Source organism: Boleophthalmus pectinirostris, unplaced genomic scaffold (genome assembly GCF_026225935.1).
Source record: "Boleophthalmus pectinirostris isolate CB_2022bp ecotype Guang Dong unplaced genomic scaffold, ASM2622593v1 HiC_scaffold_2, whole genome shotgun sequence".
NCBI lineage: Eukaryota > Metazoa > Chordata > Actinopteri > Gobiiformes > Gobiidae > Boleophthalmus > Boleophthalmus pectinirostris.
Genome location: NW_026571152.1, coordinates 25,515,739 through 25,532,503, shown reverse-complemented (window position 1 = coordinate 25,532,503; position 16,765 = coordinate 25,515,739). Strand labels below are relative to the sequence as shown.

At 38.9% G+C, this 16,765-nt stretch overlaps 1 protein-coding gene across 3 annotated transcripts; it reads right to left on the bottom strand.

The window, feature by feature from the left end:
• Window positions 1-959: 959 nt before the first annotated feature.
• Window positions 960-15,801, bottom strand: LOC110169679 (A-kinase anchor protein 13-like). Of its 3 annotated transcripts, none has more exons than XM_055155108.1 (34): window positions 15,605-15,801; window positions 15,299-15,476; window positions 15,164-15,223; window positions 15,001-15,060; window positions 14,815-14,923; window positions 14,297-14,393; window positions 13,476-13,509; window positions 13,280-13,391; window positions 11,960-12,122; window positions 11,346-11,413; window positions 11,120-11,174; window positions 10,788-10,962; window positions 10,581-10,687; window positions 10,314-10,460; window positions 10,124-10,233; window positions 9,874-10,014; window positions 9,646-9,771; window positions 9,435-9,552; window positions 9,216-9,336; window positions 9,009-9,139; window positions 8,848-8,924; window positions 8,704-8,770; window positions 8,507-8,621; window positions 8,153-8,235; window positions 7,018-7,209; window positions 6,787-6,942; window positions 6,265-6,335; window positions 6,117-6,161; window positions 5,869-5,919; window positions 5,352-5,546; window positions 4,391-4,672; window positions 4,098-4,214; window positions 3,761-3,965; window positions 960-3,553 (listed from the first exon to the last, which is right to left on the bottom strand). In XM_055155108.1, exons 2-34 carry the CDS (start codon window positions 15,463-15,465, stop codon window positions 3,501-3,503), a joined length of 3,810 nt encoding a protein of 1,269 aa, XP_055011083.1. In that variant the 5' UTR covers window positions 15,466-15,476; window positions 15,605-15,801; the 3' UTR covers window positions 960-3,500. The 3 variants fall into 3 exon arrangements, with proteins under 3 accessions (XP_055011083.1, XP_055011082.1, XP_020790917.1); XM_055155107.1 differs by having other exon boundaries at window positions 5,869-5,916; window positions 15,605-15,793; XM_020935258.2 differs by lacking the exons at window positions 13,280-13,391; window positions 13,476-13,509; window positions 14,297-14,393; ... (3 more) ...; window positions 15,299-15,476; window positions 15,605-15,801 and adding an exon at window positions 12,310-12,496.
• Window positions 15,802-16,765: the final 964 nt, after the last annotated feature.

Here is a 16,765-nt window from a genome sequence, read left to right as displayed (position 1 = left end):
AATGCCTAAAATATATTTACGACTATTGATATATTTTATAGTGTGGGTGGTGTTTTTGTTGTGTTTTGCAATTCAGAAGAAGGTTTAACAGTCCAATAACTCAGCTGATAATGGAGCGCTCTCTGAAAGTAGCATCATCAGCACAGCTCGGATCAATCACGGCCAGGAAAGACGAGAAAAGAGGAGAGCAAAAGAAAACATAAAAGTATTCAACAATAAACTAGCTATAGAATAAACACTGTTGGGCTTATGTTTTTGTAATTCTTTCAAACTGAGAATAACAAAACGATAAATTGTTAAATCACACATAAAAATAAAATAATGTAAATAGTACGGTCCGGGCACTGCTGTCTCACAGTGCAGCTGTGAGTGGATATGACTCATCTCATATCACTGTACATCCCAAGACAGCCCACTGGGTCAAGGCTGACTAGTGAATCACACATATAGGCAACGTTAACATTACTGTAAATACTGGACTGTACTACCCCGGCACAGTGTACTCCTCCTACTGCTGGCATTATTGTTATGTGTCCCGTTTCCTGCTCTGTACACTATAGTCATGTGGTTACCGAAGTGGGAGTCTAAATATGATTTCAAGATATATGACTGACATGAAAGGCTGGGTAACCACTGCCCTCGTCCAAAACAGCCCTGCCCTCAGAGTCATATATACTGTTGGTATTACATCCCTCTCTCATCTATAGGTCAGGCCTCAATGCCATGATTTATTTTTGCTATTTTAGATTGTACTTCTGGAGTTGTGGATTCATCAGTTTGAGTTTTCAGAGTGAGAGGTGATAATGATGTGTGTAGTGCTGAGGCAGATATAAGAGACTGACTTGTTTCTCTGCAAAAATACACAAGAAAAACTGCTACTTGGGTTTGAAATGTTGTAGGTGTCAGGAATGAATGACAAATACAATGGTTTTGACAAACAGAAAACACCATTACAAAACTTGTGTCAAACTGCATAGTTTAATGGAGGGGAGCCCAATACTGTACATTTGAATCTAGGAACAGATAAATAAAACTTTCTTACTTATTAAAACAATCATCCAACAAAAAACTGTCAATACTTTGGAAGTTCATATTTGTACAGAAAATCTATTTACACCTTTTTGTTGCTTTGCCCTTTTTAAATTTTATACATAAGAAAAATCAGGTTTGTACCTTCTGTTTTAGTACAAAAACGTGTTCAAAAAGCCTTAATACACAGTGCATCAGTTGTAAGATTAGTGGAAAGCTTTTTCAAATGCATCGCCAACAGTTAATTAGCACAACATGAGAGCTGCAGGAATGAGAGGAAGCCTTTTATGGCACACTCGTGAAATGTACTATCAATCTTGTACAACCTCGTACTAAAACCCACGTCCTAATGTTTTGAAAAGCTGACTCCTCAACACAGAGCTAAGGCTTTAAAGGCCATCTTTTTTTAAAATCAGATTTTAAAAATTGTATTGAATAAAAGTGAACTTTTTACAGGGAAAACAAATGTTGCAAAATAATTAATAATATTGATGTTTTTATATTACATTTGTTTTTGAACTTTTTGAAACAACTGGAATCTCCTGCTGTGTCGTTGATTGTGTGAATTGTGCAGTAAGGTAATATTTTGCAAATTAATAATTAGCCAATCAGGCCCCAAATTAACCCTTGATTGCTTCTTAAAAATGCATTGTGTAACTTTTTTAATATTCCAAAGTATGACACTAAACTTTAGTCTCCACTGAAAGAAGCAGGAGCCGCTACGAGGCCAATTAACAAATGAGATCTGTGAAGACGTGACCAAACTCACAGTAACAATGCTTGTATTTTGTGAAATAAAATTACCCATTATTTTATAAATTCATCTCATATAAGTTTAATACCATATTGTGGAACATTACATGAAAAGCATCTCCATGGTAGTGGACCCCCAAGTTGAAATGTTATGCAGTGCACCTTTAAAGCCAATTTTTTCACAAACTTTTTAAAGAAAGCAGTTATTTCTTGAAAGGGATGTATGAAACTAGTTAGAGTCAGTTTTATCATTTACAGTTGAAACCTGGTGGTGCTCAAATGACAATCAACTTTTTCCATTTCAGATTGATTCATTCATGCTTTATACTTGTATAGCTCTACAGTGATTGTGTTTGGAAAATAGCAATTCCAAGTTAATTCAATTCAAATAGTTGTTTTACTGGCAGTAATATTTGTGCTCGTGTGAGGCCTTTCACTGCCTTTAACCAGAATGGCTAGTCAAATAGTGTGTGTTTCTCGGTGAAACAAATGTGCTCCTCTCAGCAGAAAGGCTGGAAATGACCCTGGGCTGAAATATTATTCTCATGCCCAGTGCTGCAGCTCCCTCTCAGCTGTGTTCTGGAGAAAGGAGGAGAAAATCAATCTGCTGCTTCTGAGTAACGGCCGATGGATGAGCCCCATGTGATCAAAGCGCATGCTGCTACAGAACGCATGTCTCAGTTTTTCATGTGTTTTAGGCTGAACTATATACACAGCGCTTTGAGTGAGTCGTTGCATTCCCATCTATCCCCATCCTCCTTCTTTATGTGCTGTAAAGTGCATGTCTTTGCTGAGTGAGTTTGCAAAACAAAACCCCTAAAATGTACTGATCAAAAGCACAGGATAAAAACTAAAAAGCTTGCCTTATGCGTTGTAACTAAAGGAGTTATTTTGTAATTTTCAGGCAGACACATTATTTGGTCAGATATCTTGAATAATCCAAGTGACAAGGATAACCAGTGTTAGGCAACCCACTTATTTCTAGCTATACTGCAGAAAACTGTTTCCAGAACATTGGTTGCCTTTTGTTTCATATCTACAATTCATCAAAGATAGCATCCAGATTTGATTAAAAAGCCCTGCTCTTTTTATTATGTGATTGTCTTTGTAACTTATGAACATTTTCTACATTATCAACATAGTACAACTCTCAAAACATACCTTTCCCCAACTGAAAACACAGTGGTGTATATTATCTCTAAAGTGCTTTTCAATGACTGATTTTGGTGATTGTCTAAAAGGTCCTTTTTGATAGGTAAGGCACATACATGTCTTTATGAGTCTGGTGCAGTTAATGCTGTGGAGCATTGGCTGACCACAGAGGGTGACCCCAGCACACAGTGTGGACAGCACAGAGGTGTTAGTGGCACTTTATAAACCCCACCTCACACATGTCTGGTTAGACTGCTTCTTTTCTCTCCTCGAAGTCTCCAAGCACCAAACGCATAGGGTTAGCACACTTCAAAGAAATGCACATGTTAAAGCTTCTAGGAGTCAATAAAGCACTTTGTAATGTCTTTCTGCCAACATTCCTCACAGCAGATAAAACCAATCCTACTTCCATTACAACTCCCTTAGGCACTGATCCAAAGGCATTCAACATGATTTCCCACATGTTAAGTGGCCTGGGAGATGTCCATTGGCTTGTATTAAAGCAAGTGAAGAGACATGTGTCTCCAAATGTAAAACAACTCCACAGCACAGTTCAGTTAGCACCTTTAGCGGGCGAAATTGTCGCCATCTTTCTGGAAATTTGACACTGCACCAGTCCCTGTAGGAAGACAGAAAATAAAAAAAGTTGTTACAATCCATTTCATAAACAATGTTTTGCTGCAGACTTCATACAAATATTGATTAAAAACTAACAAGAGCTATGCAAGCATAAACTCTGAAGCATGAACATTAATATAATTTTAGTTTAATTAAAACTAAATATAGAACCCTTATTTAAAGCACAGGATCCTGTGCCCATGCAGACCTGTGGGTGGAGCCTCTCCTTTCTTTTTCTTCTTGTCCTTCTTGTCTTTCTTGGGTTTGGTCAGCTGGAGCAGTCTGCTGGGCTCCTTCTCTGCTCCCTGTGTTTTTGAGGATGATGAGGCAAAGGGGTTAAAGTTTTTGCCCATTCGTTTGGATCCAATACGAAGGAAGGGCTCTTTAGTGGGAGCAGAGGTTGAGAGCTCCACCTTTAAAAACATTTCATTGTAAGTTAAGATCTAGTACATCAGTGTTACACATTTACCAGCCTAAATGTGGATAACACATATTTTATTCAGTGCTTTCTTTGTGATTGGGAGAATCCTGATACTGTAGTTTACCTCTTTTGTTTGTTCTGCCTCTTTGCAGTCCAGGTCCAGAGAAGTTGTGCTTGGGAAACGAACAGAATCTTCAGATGTAATGGAAGAGGTGCGACTGTACCTCTGCAGCTGATCCGCCTACAAACAACAGGGACATGAGCTTTTAGGACTGATTTAGAAATGAATAAAACATTGTCACACAAGCAACCCAATTAAAATATTCTCAAGGATTCTTAAGAGCTGAAGATAACCAAGCTAAACTAAACCTGTAAAACGGAGTTTAAGTGAACACCTTTATATTAAACTGTACTTACCTGCTCCCTGCACTGTGCCTCCAGTCTCTCTGTGTCCCGGTGCAGGGCCTCTTTGTCTCGCTCCAGTCTGACCTGGGCATCTTTCAGACGCTCCAGGTCCCTCTGGTACTGCTCCTTATTCCTCTGCAGCAGCTCCCTCTCCTCCTGCAGCTCCTGTTGTCTCTTCTCCATGCGCTCCTCTTCCTCCTTCAGCTGCTCCTCTCGCTCACACAGCATGCGCTCTTTCACGTCCCATTCCCTCTCTCGCCTTCGCTTCTCCTCAAGGTGCGCAGCCTGCTGTTTCTAGAGCACACCGGTAAAGAGCTATTATAATACAAGCTCAAACTGCTATTAGGGGAAAAAAAAGTAGTCTAATTGTGTCTAAAAAGTTTCTCAGAGAGGCTTTAAAAGTGCACTGTGTAACTTTTCTGGTAAGGGATCCACTACCTGTTTGTCTCTATGGAAATGTCTATTGCTTTCCCTGAAATGTTTCACAGAATATTAAATATTTCCATCTAGCTTTTATTCATTATGGGTGTTTCTATGTTTTTTTTTAAATTACAATAATTCCTTCTGTGAATAGAAGCGACCCTTTACAGATCTGAATTGTAATGTAGCGTAGTGCTGTAACCTGTTTGTCTCTTGTGATGGATTGGTTTAATCTATACTGTGGAACATTCTAGACAAAGCAATAATATTACACTAGAAATGTTATGCAGTGCAACTTTCAGAATAAAAAAACACACACACACAAAAAAAAAACATGTATGCATATATGTATGTACAAATGTTGTCTAATAATGTTATGTGCTGCTCTTACAGCTACAAAAAAACAACAACAATTCTACATAATAATTACTGAAAACTGAGTCTCTCAAATTATATGATAGTGACAATCCTTTCATGCTTTGCTAATTATTGCTATCTGACTGCAGTTTGTGTACATTTTCAGTTGGCCTTGCTTAGTGCTAAGTGTAGTGACCTGTAAACTGGCTGCTTCCTGCCGTTGCCTCTCCAGACTTCTGTGTTTCTCTTGTTCGATGAGAGAGGACGGTCGAGATGAAGATGCAGAGGACAGGGAAGAAGAAGAGGAGTGTCTGGAAGAGTTGGTTGTGAGGCGCTCGTTTAGGGCCTGACGCTGGTCTTCTATGAATGAGTCCTGCTGCACCACCACCGCCTTTAGAAGGAGAGAGAAGGACCTGTTTTCACCCAATTATGAAAATTTATATTCACCTTAATTAGTATGTTTGCAAGTCAATTCATGGTGTGGTCACATCCATGGATAATTATTGTATTTATACTGACATTAGACAAAGCATAAACACAAAAATCAGTCAGTGAATTATAGAAATTTGCAATAAAAAGCTCTTCAGTAGTTAGTTAGAGTGGCAGAATGGCTGCAGGAAGCGAATGTCTGTTACTACAGGTTACCATGGTGATGACTGCTCTAATTTTATTATACCTCAATGGTTTCGGGGTGTGTTAGCTGCAATTTTTACCTGCAGTGAAAGCAGTAGGTCGTGAAGGCGAGTCACACTGCTCTGCACCTGCTGGGGGCAGAGGGGAGTACATTAGTTTACATTTTTTCATATTTAAAATTTATTTATTTTTCTACTAAAATAAAATGCAAGTCTGGAAATCTCAAAGAAGATACATAATTATAAAGCAAAGCAGCTAATGTCATTACGTAACAGACTTCAGTAGAATTGTAATCCACATTTACATTTCATATAAAGCACATACTTACTTCATTGTTTCGCTTGAGTAACAACTGTAGACTGGCTGTGGCTCCCTAAGAAAAGAGAACAATTCAGGAGAGGTCTGGGAACAAAATGCATTCATAAATAATGCATTGCTGAGGTGAATACAGTATAAACACACACACACACACTGACCTTTTTGAGCACACCGTCTGACTCAGTCCTTCGAAGGTCCACTGATTCATCCGCTTCTTCCTTCTCTCCATCTGATGGCACAGGGCACAGATAAGAACAAATGCTATTGTTCAACATTTCTATAATACACTCCTTAATATACTCCTTTAGTAGTACCACATTTGAATATACACAAGTTCTTTTCATTTTTAACTATTTTGTTTCAAGGCTGCTGCAGCAAATGTGCAAATGTGTGTCTATAAATATGTGATAATTAATATGTATGTTATGTCATCAGTTTTTCAGAATTTCATTATTGTTTCATACTATGTCACATCTACAATTGTGTGTTCAGTAGCTGCAATTTAGGGGAACGATTTTGCTATGGTACTAATTGATCTTAAATTTGATTAACATTTGAGTTACGTCACATCTGAAAGAAAAAACACCATTTTAGGCAGTAGCTGATAAGAGTTAAAATAAAAAGCAGTGCCTGTCCGTAATGAGCACACAGTGTAACCTTGAGCTTGGTGGGGGACCTACTCTTGCTGATGTTCATCTGGTGGCTGTCAAACCCTCCAAACGTCTCCGCTCTCCTGGGCAGACAGACTGGTCCCACACTGCCCCCTGTTGGGCTAATGGAGACATTGCAAGCAGCTCCTCCTAATCCAGTGTTGACTAAAGAGTGAAGAGACTCCACTGCAGAGGAAACGCACACCAGTCACACACACGTTTTTGGACTGTACCACTGCTTCGGTCAACGGGCTCACTCACCTTCTTTCAAAGCCTCGTGTATGATTGGTTCTCCCTTAGTGACATCATCAGGTGTGGCCCTAAACAGCATGCGTTCCCGGACTGCTGGAATAGCATCATACAGGGCAGCACTGCAGTCACTCAGCTCTCTGAAAATGCGCACTTTCTCCGCCAATAATGAGACAATCTGCTCGTCTTTACTTTGGAGTGACTCTGAAATCAAACAATGGGAAATTAGTCAGTTGTTGCTCACTTAAGTAATGTTTTCCATATGCATCTATACGTTTGTTACTTTGCAGCTGATGTCAACAACATCTCCTGGTGGTGTGATACTAATAGAAGATACAACCCAATCTGAAACTCCGTGACTCAAATTTGACTTAATCTGATCTTTATTTTAACACAATCTGACCAGAAAGAACTGATTTAGATGGAACTACAACTGGTAAAATGATTTATGCTGTTAAACAGGTCTCCCATAGACAAAATTAATGTCACAAGCTAGATAGCATTAGCTGAAAGTTTTTCAGTTCACTCTCAACTTTTTGTTGATAATCAAACACCAAAACAGGACCGTGAAAACCAGTAATGATCACTGAAAATATGTTGTTTAAACCCATTTTATATTTTTTCTTGAGTCTTCAGATCAGACCATCTTAAAACTTGTTCAGTGTGTTTACTAATGTGTGCACTGTGTCTCCATGGTAACTACATGTACAACACCCCCGCATAGACTGTATAAAAGAAGTGGACTAAGCGAGTGTGACACTCTGTGAGGCTCGTGATGCTAAAGGTTACAGGAGCAAATAGAGCCAGGCTCTATGTTGTGAATAGGATTTTTTTTAATTGACCAAAAAAAAAAAAAAAAAAAAAAAAAAGAGTGGGTTAATACGACCATTTTCAAATCAAAATGATGAGGCTCACAGCAGCAGTTACAGAGAGAGGGGCGACAAGATCCCAATGTAAGTCAATTGGAGCCAGAGTCAGAAGGAGCCAGAAGAGCCTCCTGGCGCACTTCCTATTTGACACACGGCGGCTAGAGCGTTAGCTATGTCCACTCATACATACGGTCTATGCACTCTCAGCGTGATGTCAATGCAAAGTATCAATACAAACAAAAACAAACAAACAAACAAAATATTTAGTCGTAGATTACCTCGAATCTCCTTTATCCGGCTCTCCTGTTGTCTTCTGTCCTCTTCAGTCTCACTAGGAATGCCCTCATCCTCATCCTTCTCCCTTTAAAAACATAACCTCAGTTAGTATTTTCAAGTGACTTTGGATTTACTTCCCAAAACACTTGATTTGTGTGTAGATTAGAGGTCAGTTTTGATAAGAAATTCAGCCTACATGCCAAACCCCCCCCCCCATATATCAATAATATATCAATATAATCAAAGTATATATATATATATATATATATATATATATATATATATATATATATATATATATATATAAACATATATATATAAACATAAAGACAAGTTTTGGGAATGAGAGCTCTTACATGCAGTTCATTGCATCTTGAATAATGGCCCTCCAAGTGTTTCTTTCCTCTTTGCTACTCGCCAACACCTCCACCATCTCTGGTTTGTCAGTCCCAGCCGTGATCAGGAACAGACCTACATACCACACACATAAGTCAGTTAGAATAAAAGCGATTGTTCATGAGAGATAAGATAATAAAGAGAAGTACTTCCTTACCTCGCTCTTCATTTGCCACTTCTCGGACAATTAGATTCTGAAGTGAGATGACTGTTGAGCGCTGGTCCTAGGAAAAGAAAACAAGTCTTTTTTTCTGGTCTTGACAAGTACATGGTGTCCCAGGAGAGTTAAAGCCCAGCTTACCAATGAGGCAAACACATATTTCTGGTCCTTTTCTTGAAGAAACACCAACACGTCTGACAAGAGCAAAGAGTGGACCTCTGGAACAGCAAACACCAAAGCACATTTTAGACAAAAAAGTACATATTTCTAAGTGGAAGATTAAACTGGAATAAGCCCTGAACCTTTGAGGCGTCCAGCAGAGTTTTTCAGCTGTAAAGCTCCATCATGGATCAGCCTTCGTCCTCTGAGCAGGTCCTCTTTGGCAAACATCTGACCACTCTTCAGTCTCATTATAGACTTACTGTCAGTGCGACTATGAGGAAATGCGAGTTCTCAGTATTATAATATACTCATTATAATCTTCACTTTCAGTCACACATGTAACTTACCTGTAGACCTCTTTCAACCTGCGTTTCTTCTCCAGCTCATTCACTTTGCTGTCGACTGCTGTAAGGATTTCCTTTACGAGCTGCAGAGCCTCTGACACACAAGCGTGCTCCGAATCAACCTCTGAACCACAAAAATCAATGAGTGCCAAAATAAAAAATATTCTAATACTAATAATAAATTATGGTGAGTTAAAAACATGCCATTACAACTATCCCCACCTTTGGTGTGCTGCAGTATCCGCTGAATGAGAACTGGGTACTTTGTAATCCTTTGTGTGACCAGCAGGATACACTCAGGAATACTGAGCCTCCGTACAATAGTGCTACTCATCACTTTCTGTAAAACCACAAGGAGAAACCAAAACAGTGAAACTAGAGTTGTCAGTAATATGGTAGCAAAAATAACAAAATGAGTGAGGAGGATATGGACCTTGATGAAATTCTGGAAGCGCTTGTCTTTGGCCAGCAGATCTTTATAGTGGTTCACAGCTTCATTGTGGCGACTGCAGAACGTCCCATAAACTTTCTTCATACGTTCAGCACTGGTGCCTGAAAACTGCACACACAGACAACTTGGCTCAGTTTGTCAAAATCAGTGGATTTAAAAGTACAAGCATACGAATGTTCAACGCTGTTCTTATTCTGTGTTGGTGCAGACCTGTTTGACTAGTGTGTCCCCAATGCCACAGACAAGCAGGCTGCTGTGGGGTGCCCCCCCTGACGAGCTTCTTCTCTGCTCCAGGAGCTGGTGCAGAAACTCTGTGTGGGTCTCCACCAGATCATCCAACACAGGGAAGATCTGGAAATCATTACAGCAGTGACTATCTGTTTCATTTTATTTCTGATCACATTTTGATGTTAGCAATTAACAATCTACCCTTTAATACAAATACCATGACAGTGCTAACCTTTTCCAGAGTGTGCAGGTCCAGCTGCAGCTCTTTCTGGATGCCTTTATAGTAGACCTCAGACATGATCCGGAGGGTCCTCACGTGGTGGAACTCTGTCTGGTACAACTCTACACACAGATATCATCTTGTTACATTTCATGTTACAATATTTTTAAAGCATTATTTTAATTATATTTAGGCATATTACCATAGATGACATCTTGTCTCTTGATTTCATCTTTCTTTAGTGTCTTTAAGAATTTCTTGTCCACTGTGCTGCTCCATGAATCTGCCTCCAGCTCCTTGATGTCACTCTCAAACTCCCCCATCAGCTGATTGTCCATCATTTCAGTGCCTGTACAAAATACAACAGATTCAGGAACATCTTTATGGGAGGCCAGTAATTGTACATGTGATAAATGTAAATGTGTCTCATGTCTCATGGCCAACAACTGTCTCATGTCTGTGACGTTACCTTCATCAGTGAGGGACTCTGTGGAAGCGTTGACTGCACTGTTTTGATTCAGCGAGTCTGTGGACTGGGACCTGAACTTTAACCCTTTCAGTGTCACGTCATCTAACCTGCAGATCAAAATGCAGTTTTAACCAACAACTCAGACTAAACAAAAATCTTATGTCTAAAGAAATCTCTGAAGAATCTATAATGATTTAATTCAGTCACCCTGCGATGTTGCTGGTGGAGATGCTCTTGGACAGGTTGCCATGTGTAGAGAAAATGCTAGGCGTGCGTTTGGGCTGAACTAGAGGAAACTGGTCTTCAGGTGTAGTAGCTGTAGACCAGCGTTCCCGTGACGATGATGATACAGAGGAAACGGTGGACCCAGTTGAGGATGTAGCTGTGAACACAGGGTCAAAAAAAGTTTCAGTGTAGTAGATTATTTGAAAGGGGTAGTTTGTTGTTTACTGTAATTGTCAACTCAAACACAATATGTATATGTTTGCATGTATGTATAGTTCAGTGATAAGAACAAATGAAAAAACATTAAAAAGTACATTTTGTCCTAGTTGTTACAGCTAGAGGAGCAGCATCTGGGGCCATGACTTGAAGCTGGAAAGCAGAAGAACAAATAAGTCAGTAACCTTTAGATTTGTCAATGATTTTTCTGAGTGCCTAAAAGTGCATTCCTAAATCACATTTTTATGGCTTGTATGTTAAACTTTATCCAACTGTGGACATTTAAAAGTGCAATAAACTTTAACATGACTTAACTATAATTACCTTATTTTTATTCTTTACACAAACAGCCACACTGTCTTTGCAGCTCTTGTGAACCTGAACACCACAATCTGCAGCAAAAGAGAGACCACCACAAGTTATTGCCACTGAAGACAAAGGTCTTTTACAGTCAATGCAGAGTCACAGTACCCATGTATGTGTGATCTCACCCTGTACTTCCTGTACTGACAAAACTGCAGCCTGCAGATTTTCCAACTATGGTCAAAGTTACAAAAGACTTACCTCCTAAATACAATAACATAGCAATACAGAATTTTGATATTGATAATTAATTAAATCTAAAAATACAACATCATACATTAAATCTAAAAATATAACATCAAAATGTATTTATTTTGGATTCACCAGTTCTATTCCCTATATTATTATTTTAACCTTAAATATTCTATGTAAATAACCATGGAAGCTTTTAGTAAACTAGTTAATTTCACTAAAACTGCTTTAAGATGAAATAGAACGTAAGTATGTAAAAATAACCAAAAAGGCACTAAGACATGAAACTTGTCTTTTGAAATATGGTTGCATAAAACGTATTTGGGGAACACCAAGCAAGGCCATTACTAGAGAAAAGCAAAGAAAAATAGAGATTTCCTTACTGCTACACTGGAAGCACTCCTTGGTTTGCAGAGGTTTGTTACAGTGCTGACAGCAGCTGGACACGGGCGGGCACACAGGGCCAAACACATGACTCTGGGACCACTTCTTGTCTTTTTCTTTAGGCTCTCGTTCCTTCTCTCCTTTTCTGTCCTTTTCTTTCTCCTAAAACAAAACAATAAAAACATGAACATCACTAATTTGATATGAATGGATAGCTGATCAATGATGGATTTTTTCTTATAAGTCTATTCATTTGTTTAAATAATTTTCAAATGAGGTTGCTGTCAACAGAGTAATTACTAAAGAGTTGTTTATCCACAGCTGAGCACAAACTGCCCCTACCTCTTACCTCATCAATGTCTGATGTCCATTTGACAGAGTGGCAGATTCTCTTGCCCAATCTTTCAGACATCTTTTGCAGCTTGTTGTTTTGAGCTTGTCTAGTACTTTCTCGCCTTATATCTTGTCAGTGTTGCCCATTGTAGTAGGCTCAGTGTGTATCAGTCTTCTGCCTCGTCTGACTGACTCAAAACCAGGAAGTAGGTGCAACACCATCTGTGTGTACATAGTGGCTTCCCCTTTCACTTCATTATTTCTATGTGTGGGGCAGGACCATTTAAGATGTCAACTCAAATCTGAATACTTTCATTTTTAAAGCGTGCTCAACTTAAACATTTAATTTGTAGAACCAGCAACCTTGGGATAAATGCTCCTTTTTCCTCATATGACCTCCTGGTAAATTTGTTTTAGACACATGCAGTATTGGAAGAAGTTCTCAATTTTGTTTCTTAAGTAAAACTGCAGATACTGAAACTGAAAAACACTCAAGTAAAAGTATCACATGAAAAAAGTACCTATTTAAAAATGTACTTAAAAAAGTAAAAGTATTTTAAGCATATTCTGAGATCTAAAAAAGCTTAAAATGTAGTGATTTTAATAAAGATATGTATAGAATTTTGTAGAAAACACAGAATTGTATTTATTATTATTATTTATTTTTATAGCAGTGTAGCAGTGTCTAACTATGAATATGTTAAAAATAAACCCCTCATCCTCAGCAAAATACTTTTACTTTTCGGTCCAGTTTAAAACTATACTGCAGTAGAAAGTACGGATACCTGCTCTCAAATGTATTGAAGTGAAAGTAAAAAGTGCCTACTTTAAAATGTACAGATACCTAAAATTTGTACTTCATTATGTTCCACCACCCATTGACTACTATATGAATTATGTACAAAGAGAAATTCACAAATGTTATGTCAATAAGAGTTACCAGTCATTACAATAATACTTTTCTGTATAATGCATTATTTTACTACCTTGCCCTTTTTGGTCATTTTATTTCGGAGGTAACTGAACGTTCGGCTGATTCGGGGCCCTCCTTTCCCCTCCGTGGTGCTTCTCAGTGGCCCTGGCTCCTCTTCTGAAATACTGCAAGACACAAAGATGAACCAGAAATGTGAAATTTACAAAAACTTTCATTTCGTGTCATTTGAACAATAAATGCACAGTTACCTGCATTCCACAGAGCTGATGAAAGAGCTTGTACCTAAAAAAATATAGGAATACCAAATTAAATTGGAAATTGCATGAGTGCAAAAACAATCTAATCTAAATGAAATAAAAGGAGTGGGACAGTTATGGACACAACAGGAAAGGTTAAGTGAATGCACTGCTGCTTGTTCAACTCTTTTTATTGCACATTTAAAAACAACCACAGAAGAAAACATTTTTACTTGACTAAGTGGATGATCAGTGACCTCTAGTGGCAATTTATAGGATGAATTTCAGTTTGGGCTAATTTCTTCATGTGAGTCTTGATTTTAAGCGACTTGCCTTCCATACGTTCATGATGTGACAGATATAGTAATTGTTATTTACACAAATACTAATTTTAACAATATGTGCCCTGGATTAAAACTTAACAGTAGACCATGATACAGTGTTTTATAACAAAAATATAGAATTATTATGCAGGGATTTTAGAGAGGATTAGGAACACTGGAGGGAGGGGGTTATCACTTTGACCACAAAAATTAGCTTGTGGTTAGCTTTGCCCACATTATTTAGCACGCAGACTTGTTCAGACAGCGTACTTACTCCCTCCCACCTCATCCTCATCACTGGAGGAAGAGCCCAAAGAAAAGAAACGTCTGTTTTTGGAAAGTAGTGGGGAAATACTGATGGAGAAGCTGATGCGGCGTTTAGATCGTAGACATCCACAAGCTAAAATGGATTAAGTGAATACATAAGAGCAAAACCATTTTCACTTTCACCATTAAAAAAATACTTGTGGAAGATGGAAAAGATAAAAAACAGGAACTGGAGACACTCACCATCAATGTCTCGGTGACTGATGGCTACCATGGAGACAGATTTGGTGAGGGTTTGGTGATGAAACATTCCAGGACAGCTGGAAGTCATTGACAGGACCTGGTGACAAGTAAATAAGTTTGAACTGAAAACTGAAGATGCTATTCTGTCAACACAACACCTCCTGTCCTCCTGCTTGGTAGTTGTAATTTCAACCAGATGAACAGGCACAGAGTAAACTCCAGGCTACAAAATGCACTATGTTTGAAGAGGCGAGCCCATACACAGTCAGAACGCATGATATTTTGGGGGGGATTTTAGGGCATTCTTAGTAACAAAACAATTGTAATTCATTGAATATGGAACATTTCAGGGAAGAACATCTCCAAGAAGACAAGCAGGTGATGGATAAAGTACTTTCTATGAATAAAAACTTAACTCTAAGGAGGAAGACATGAAAACCTACTTTATGTATGTATTGGTTTGCTCTTAAAATTGTACAGATCCCATATGGACTGAAAAAGCACAGTATCAAAAGTACCTGCTGTCCCTCCTCAGAGAAACGGACTTGTTCTTGCTGCGTCTCTAGATCCCCCTGCTCACATGGGAGAGGACTCTGCTCCCCCTCCACCAAGCCCTCCAGACTATAGCTGAAAAAGAAAAAGAAAGGGTCATCTATTGCACAACTCATTGTCTGGTGGAAAAAGTTGCTACCCTGTTTAATTACCTTCGGCTGTCAATTGGGTCTGGGTCAGGAGGAGCTAGATTAGCTGGGCACCAGCTCATACTGAAAAAAGAGGAAAGTGGTTAACTAACTTTATAAGTTATTCTTGATTATAACACGTTGTAATATGTTTACAAGAATCTAAATATAATGAGTATTTGTTTACCTTCTCCTGTGACTAGGCGTTTTAGAAGGTTTGGATTCTTCTGTGAGGCTTACAAGAGGACTACAAGAAACGGAGGGTATTGTGAGTGAAATATATAATAACACCTTAAACAAATTAGGGCTGAGTAAGGCGGACCTGCTCTGTTCCATGTTCATATCTGAGGCAGAGTCGTTCCTCCCCGGCTCCCAGCTGTGTCTTCGCAATGGTGACAGAGAGCGGCGGCGAGTAGCTCTCAAAATGGCTGACGTTAAAATGTTTTCAGGCAGTGAATCTTTTCTCTCATCCTCCTCTCCTCCTTCCATTTCTCCAAGTCCTTCAATAATGCAAGTCACCAATCATAGAAGTTATAAATCATCATAACATAGTTATAAATAATCAGGAAGATTTGATTTAGTTTGATAGAAGATGAAGATGATACTTCTGAGTTGGGATTAATGTTACCTGTGTCCGCCTCAGACTTCCAGGAGAGTCTGGAGGTGTTTGGATCAGAGGCTGAAATTGAAGGTTCCTCACTGAAGGTTCCCAGCACAGACGAAGCATCGTCAGTAGACGACCAGGAGACACGCACTTTCTGATCACCGCACTCTGTACAAGGGGTCTCACACTGCAGGGCACAGTATATATTTATTAAAGTTTCTGGACAAATCTGATGAGTGAAGCATCAGAAACATTTATTTTATAAGCAAAAATAAATAATTATTGTTAAAGGTACATTATGTAACTTTTCATTTGGAGGGTCCAGCAAAAGCTTTTCTCCATGGTGATGGTACAGTTTTCTCTGGAATGTTTCACATTGTGGCATTAAACCTTTATATCTTTATGGAGACCAAACCAGACCAAGTTATGGCCAGATCTGTGGAAAGGCAACCCTGCTCAAAGTCAAAATGCCTGTTTTTCTATGTTTTTTAAGCAGTAAAACAGTTTAATTGAATAAATGAAACGTAGAGGTAGGATCCCCAACCAAAAAGTTACATAGTACACCTTTAAATCACTTTTAGGAACTCATTACATGGATTGATTATGACATGTAGGATATTGAAAGACAAAAAGCATAAAAATGCTGTCGACCAAATAAATGTCATTAACTCAAGGAATCATGCTTCGTCTCGCCTCGGGCCTCACAAATATGAGAAAACCCAGTGGAAAAGTGGTTTTCAGAACAAGTGAGTCATACTCTTGCAGTGACTGCTCTTTCAGTATTCAAGAATCTCTGAAGTTTTAACTGAAGTGGACCAAAGTTTAAAAAACTTTCAAAAACAATGTTCATATGACCAAAGCAGTATTAGAAAGTAACAGCAGAATGCGTGACAACTTTTCATTAAAGACCTGTTTCCACGCAACTACTGCATGTGCACAGCCAGGTTTTCCTCACCGCTTTGCCAAACTACAGAGAGGAGAGTTTCCCAGCCCGTTGCGTAACATGACTTCTCCCAGAGCGGCTAATTTTAGCAGGCATAAAGGTAGTACGCGTGAGCAGTGTTTTTTAGCCAGACGAAGGTCCAATATTGGGGCCAGCTGCCGCGTGACGTCAAAGAGCTCTGACGCCGATGGACGCAGACCACCGCTGATTATGTTCAGCTTATGGAAATGTTCATGCACAGG

Coding starts and splice junctions, on each gene's coding strand:
- LOC110169679 (XM_055155108.1), bottom strand. CDS start 15,465: ATGGAAGGAGGAGAGGAGGATGAGAGAAAAGATTCACTGCCTGAAAAC. Junction 10,461..10,580: donor AGAGTCCCTCACTGATGAAG/GTAACGTCACAG, acceptor TATTTTGTACAG/GCACTGAAATGATGGACAAT. Junction 4,215..4,390: donor AGGCACAGTGCAGGGAGCAG/GTAAGTACAGTT, acceptor TGTTGTTTGTAG/GCGGATCAGCTGCAGAGGTA.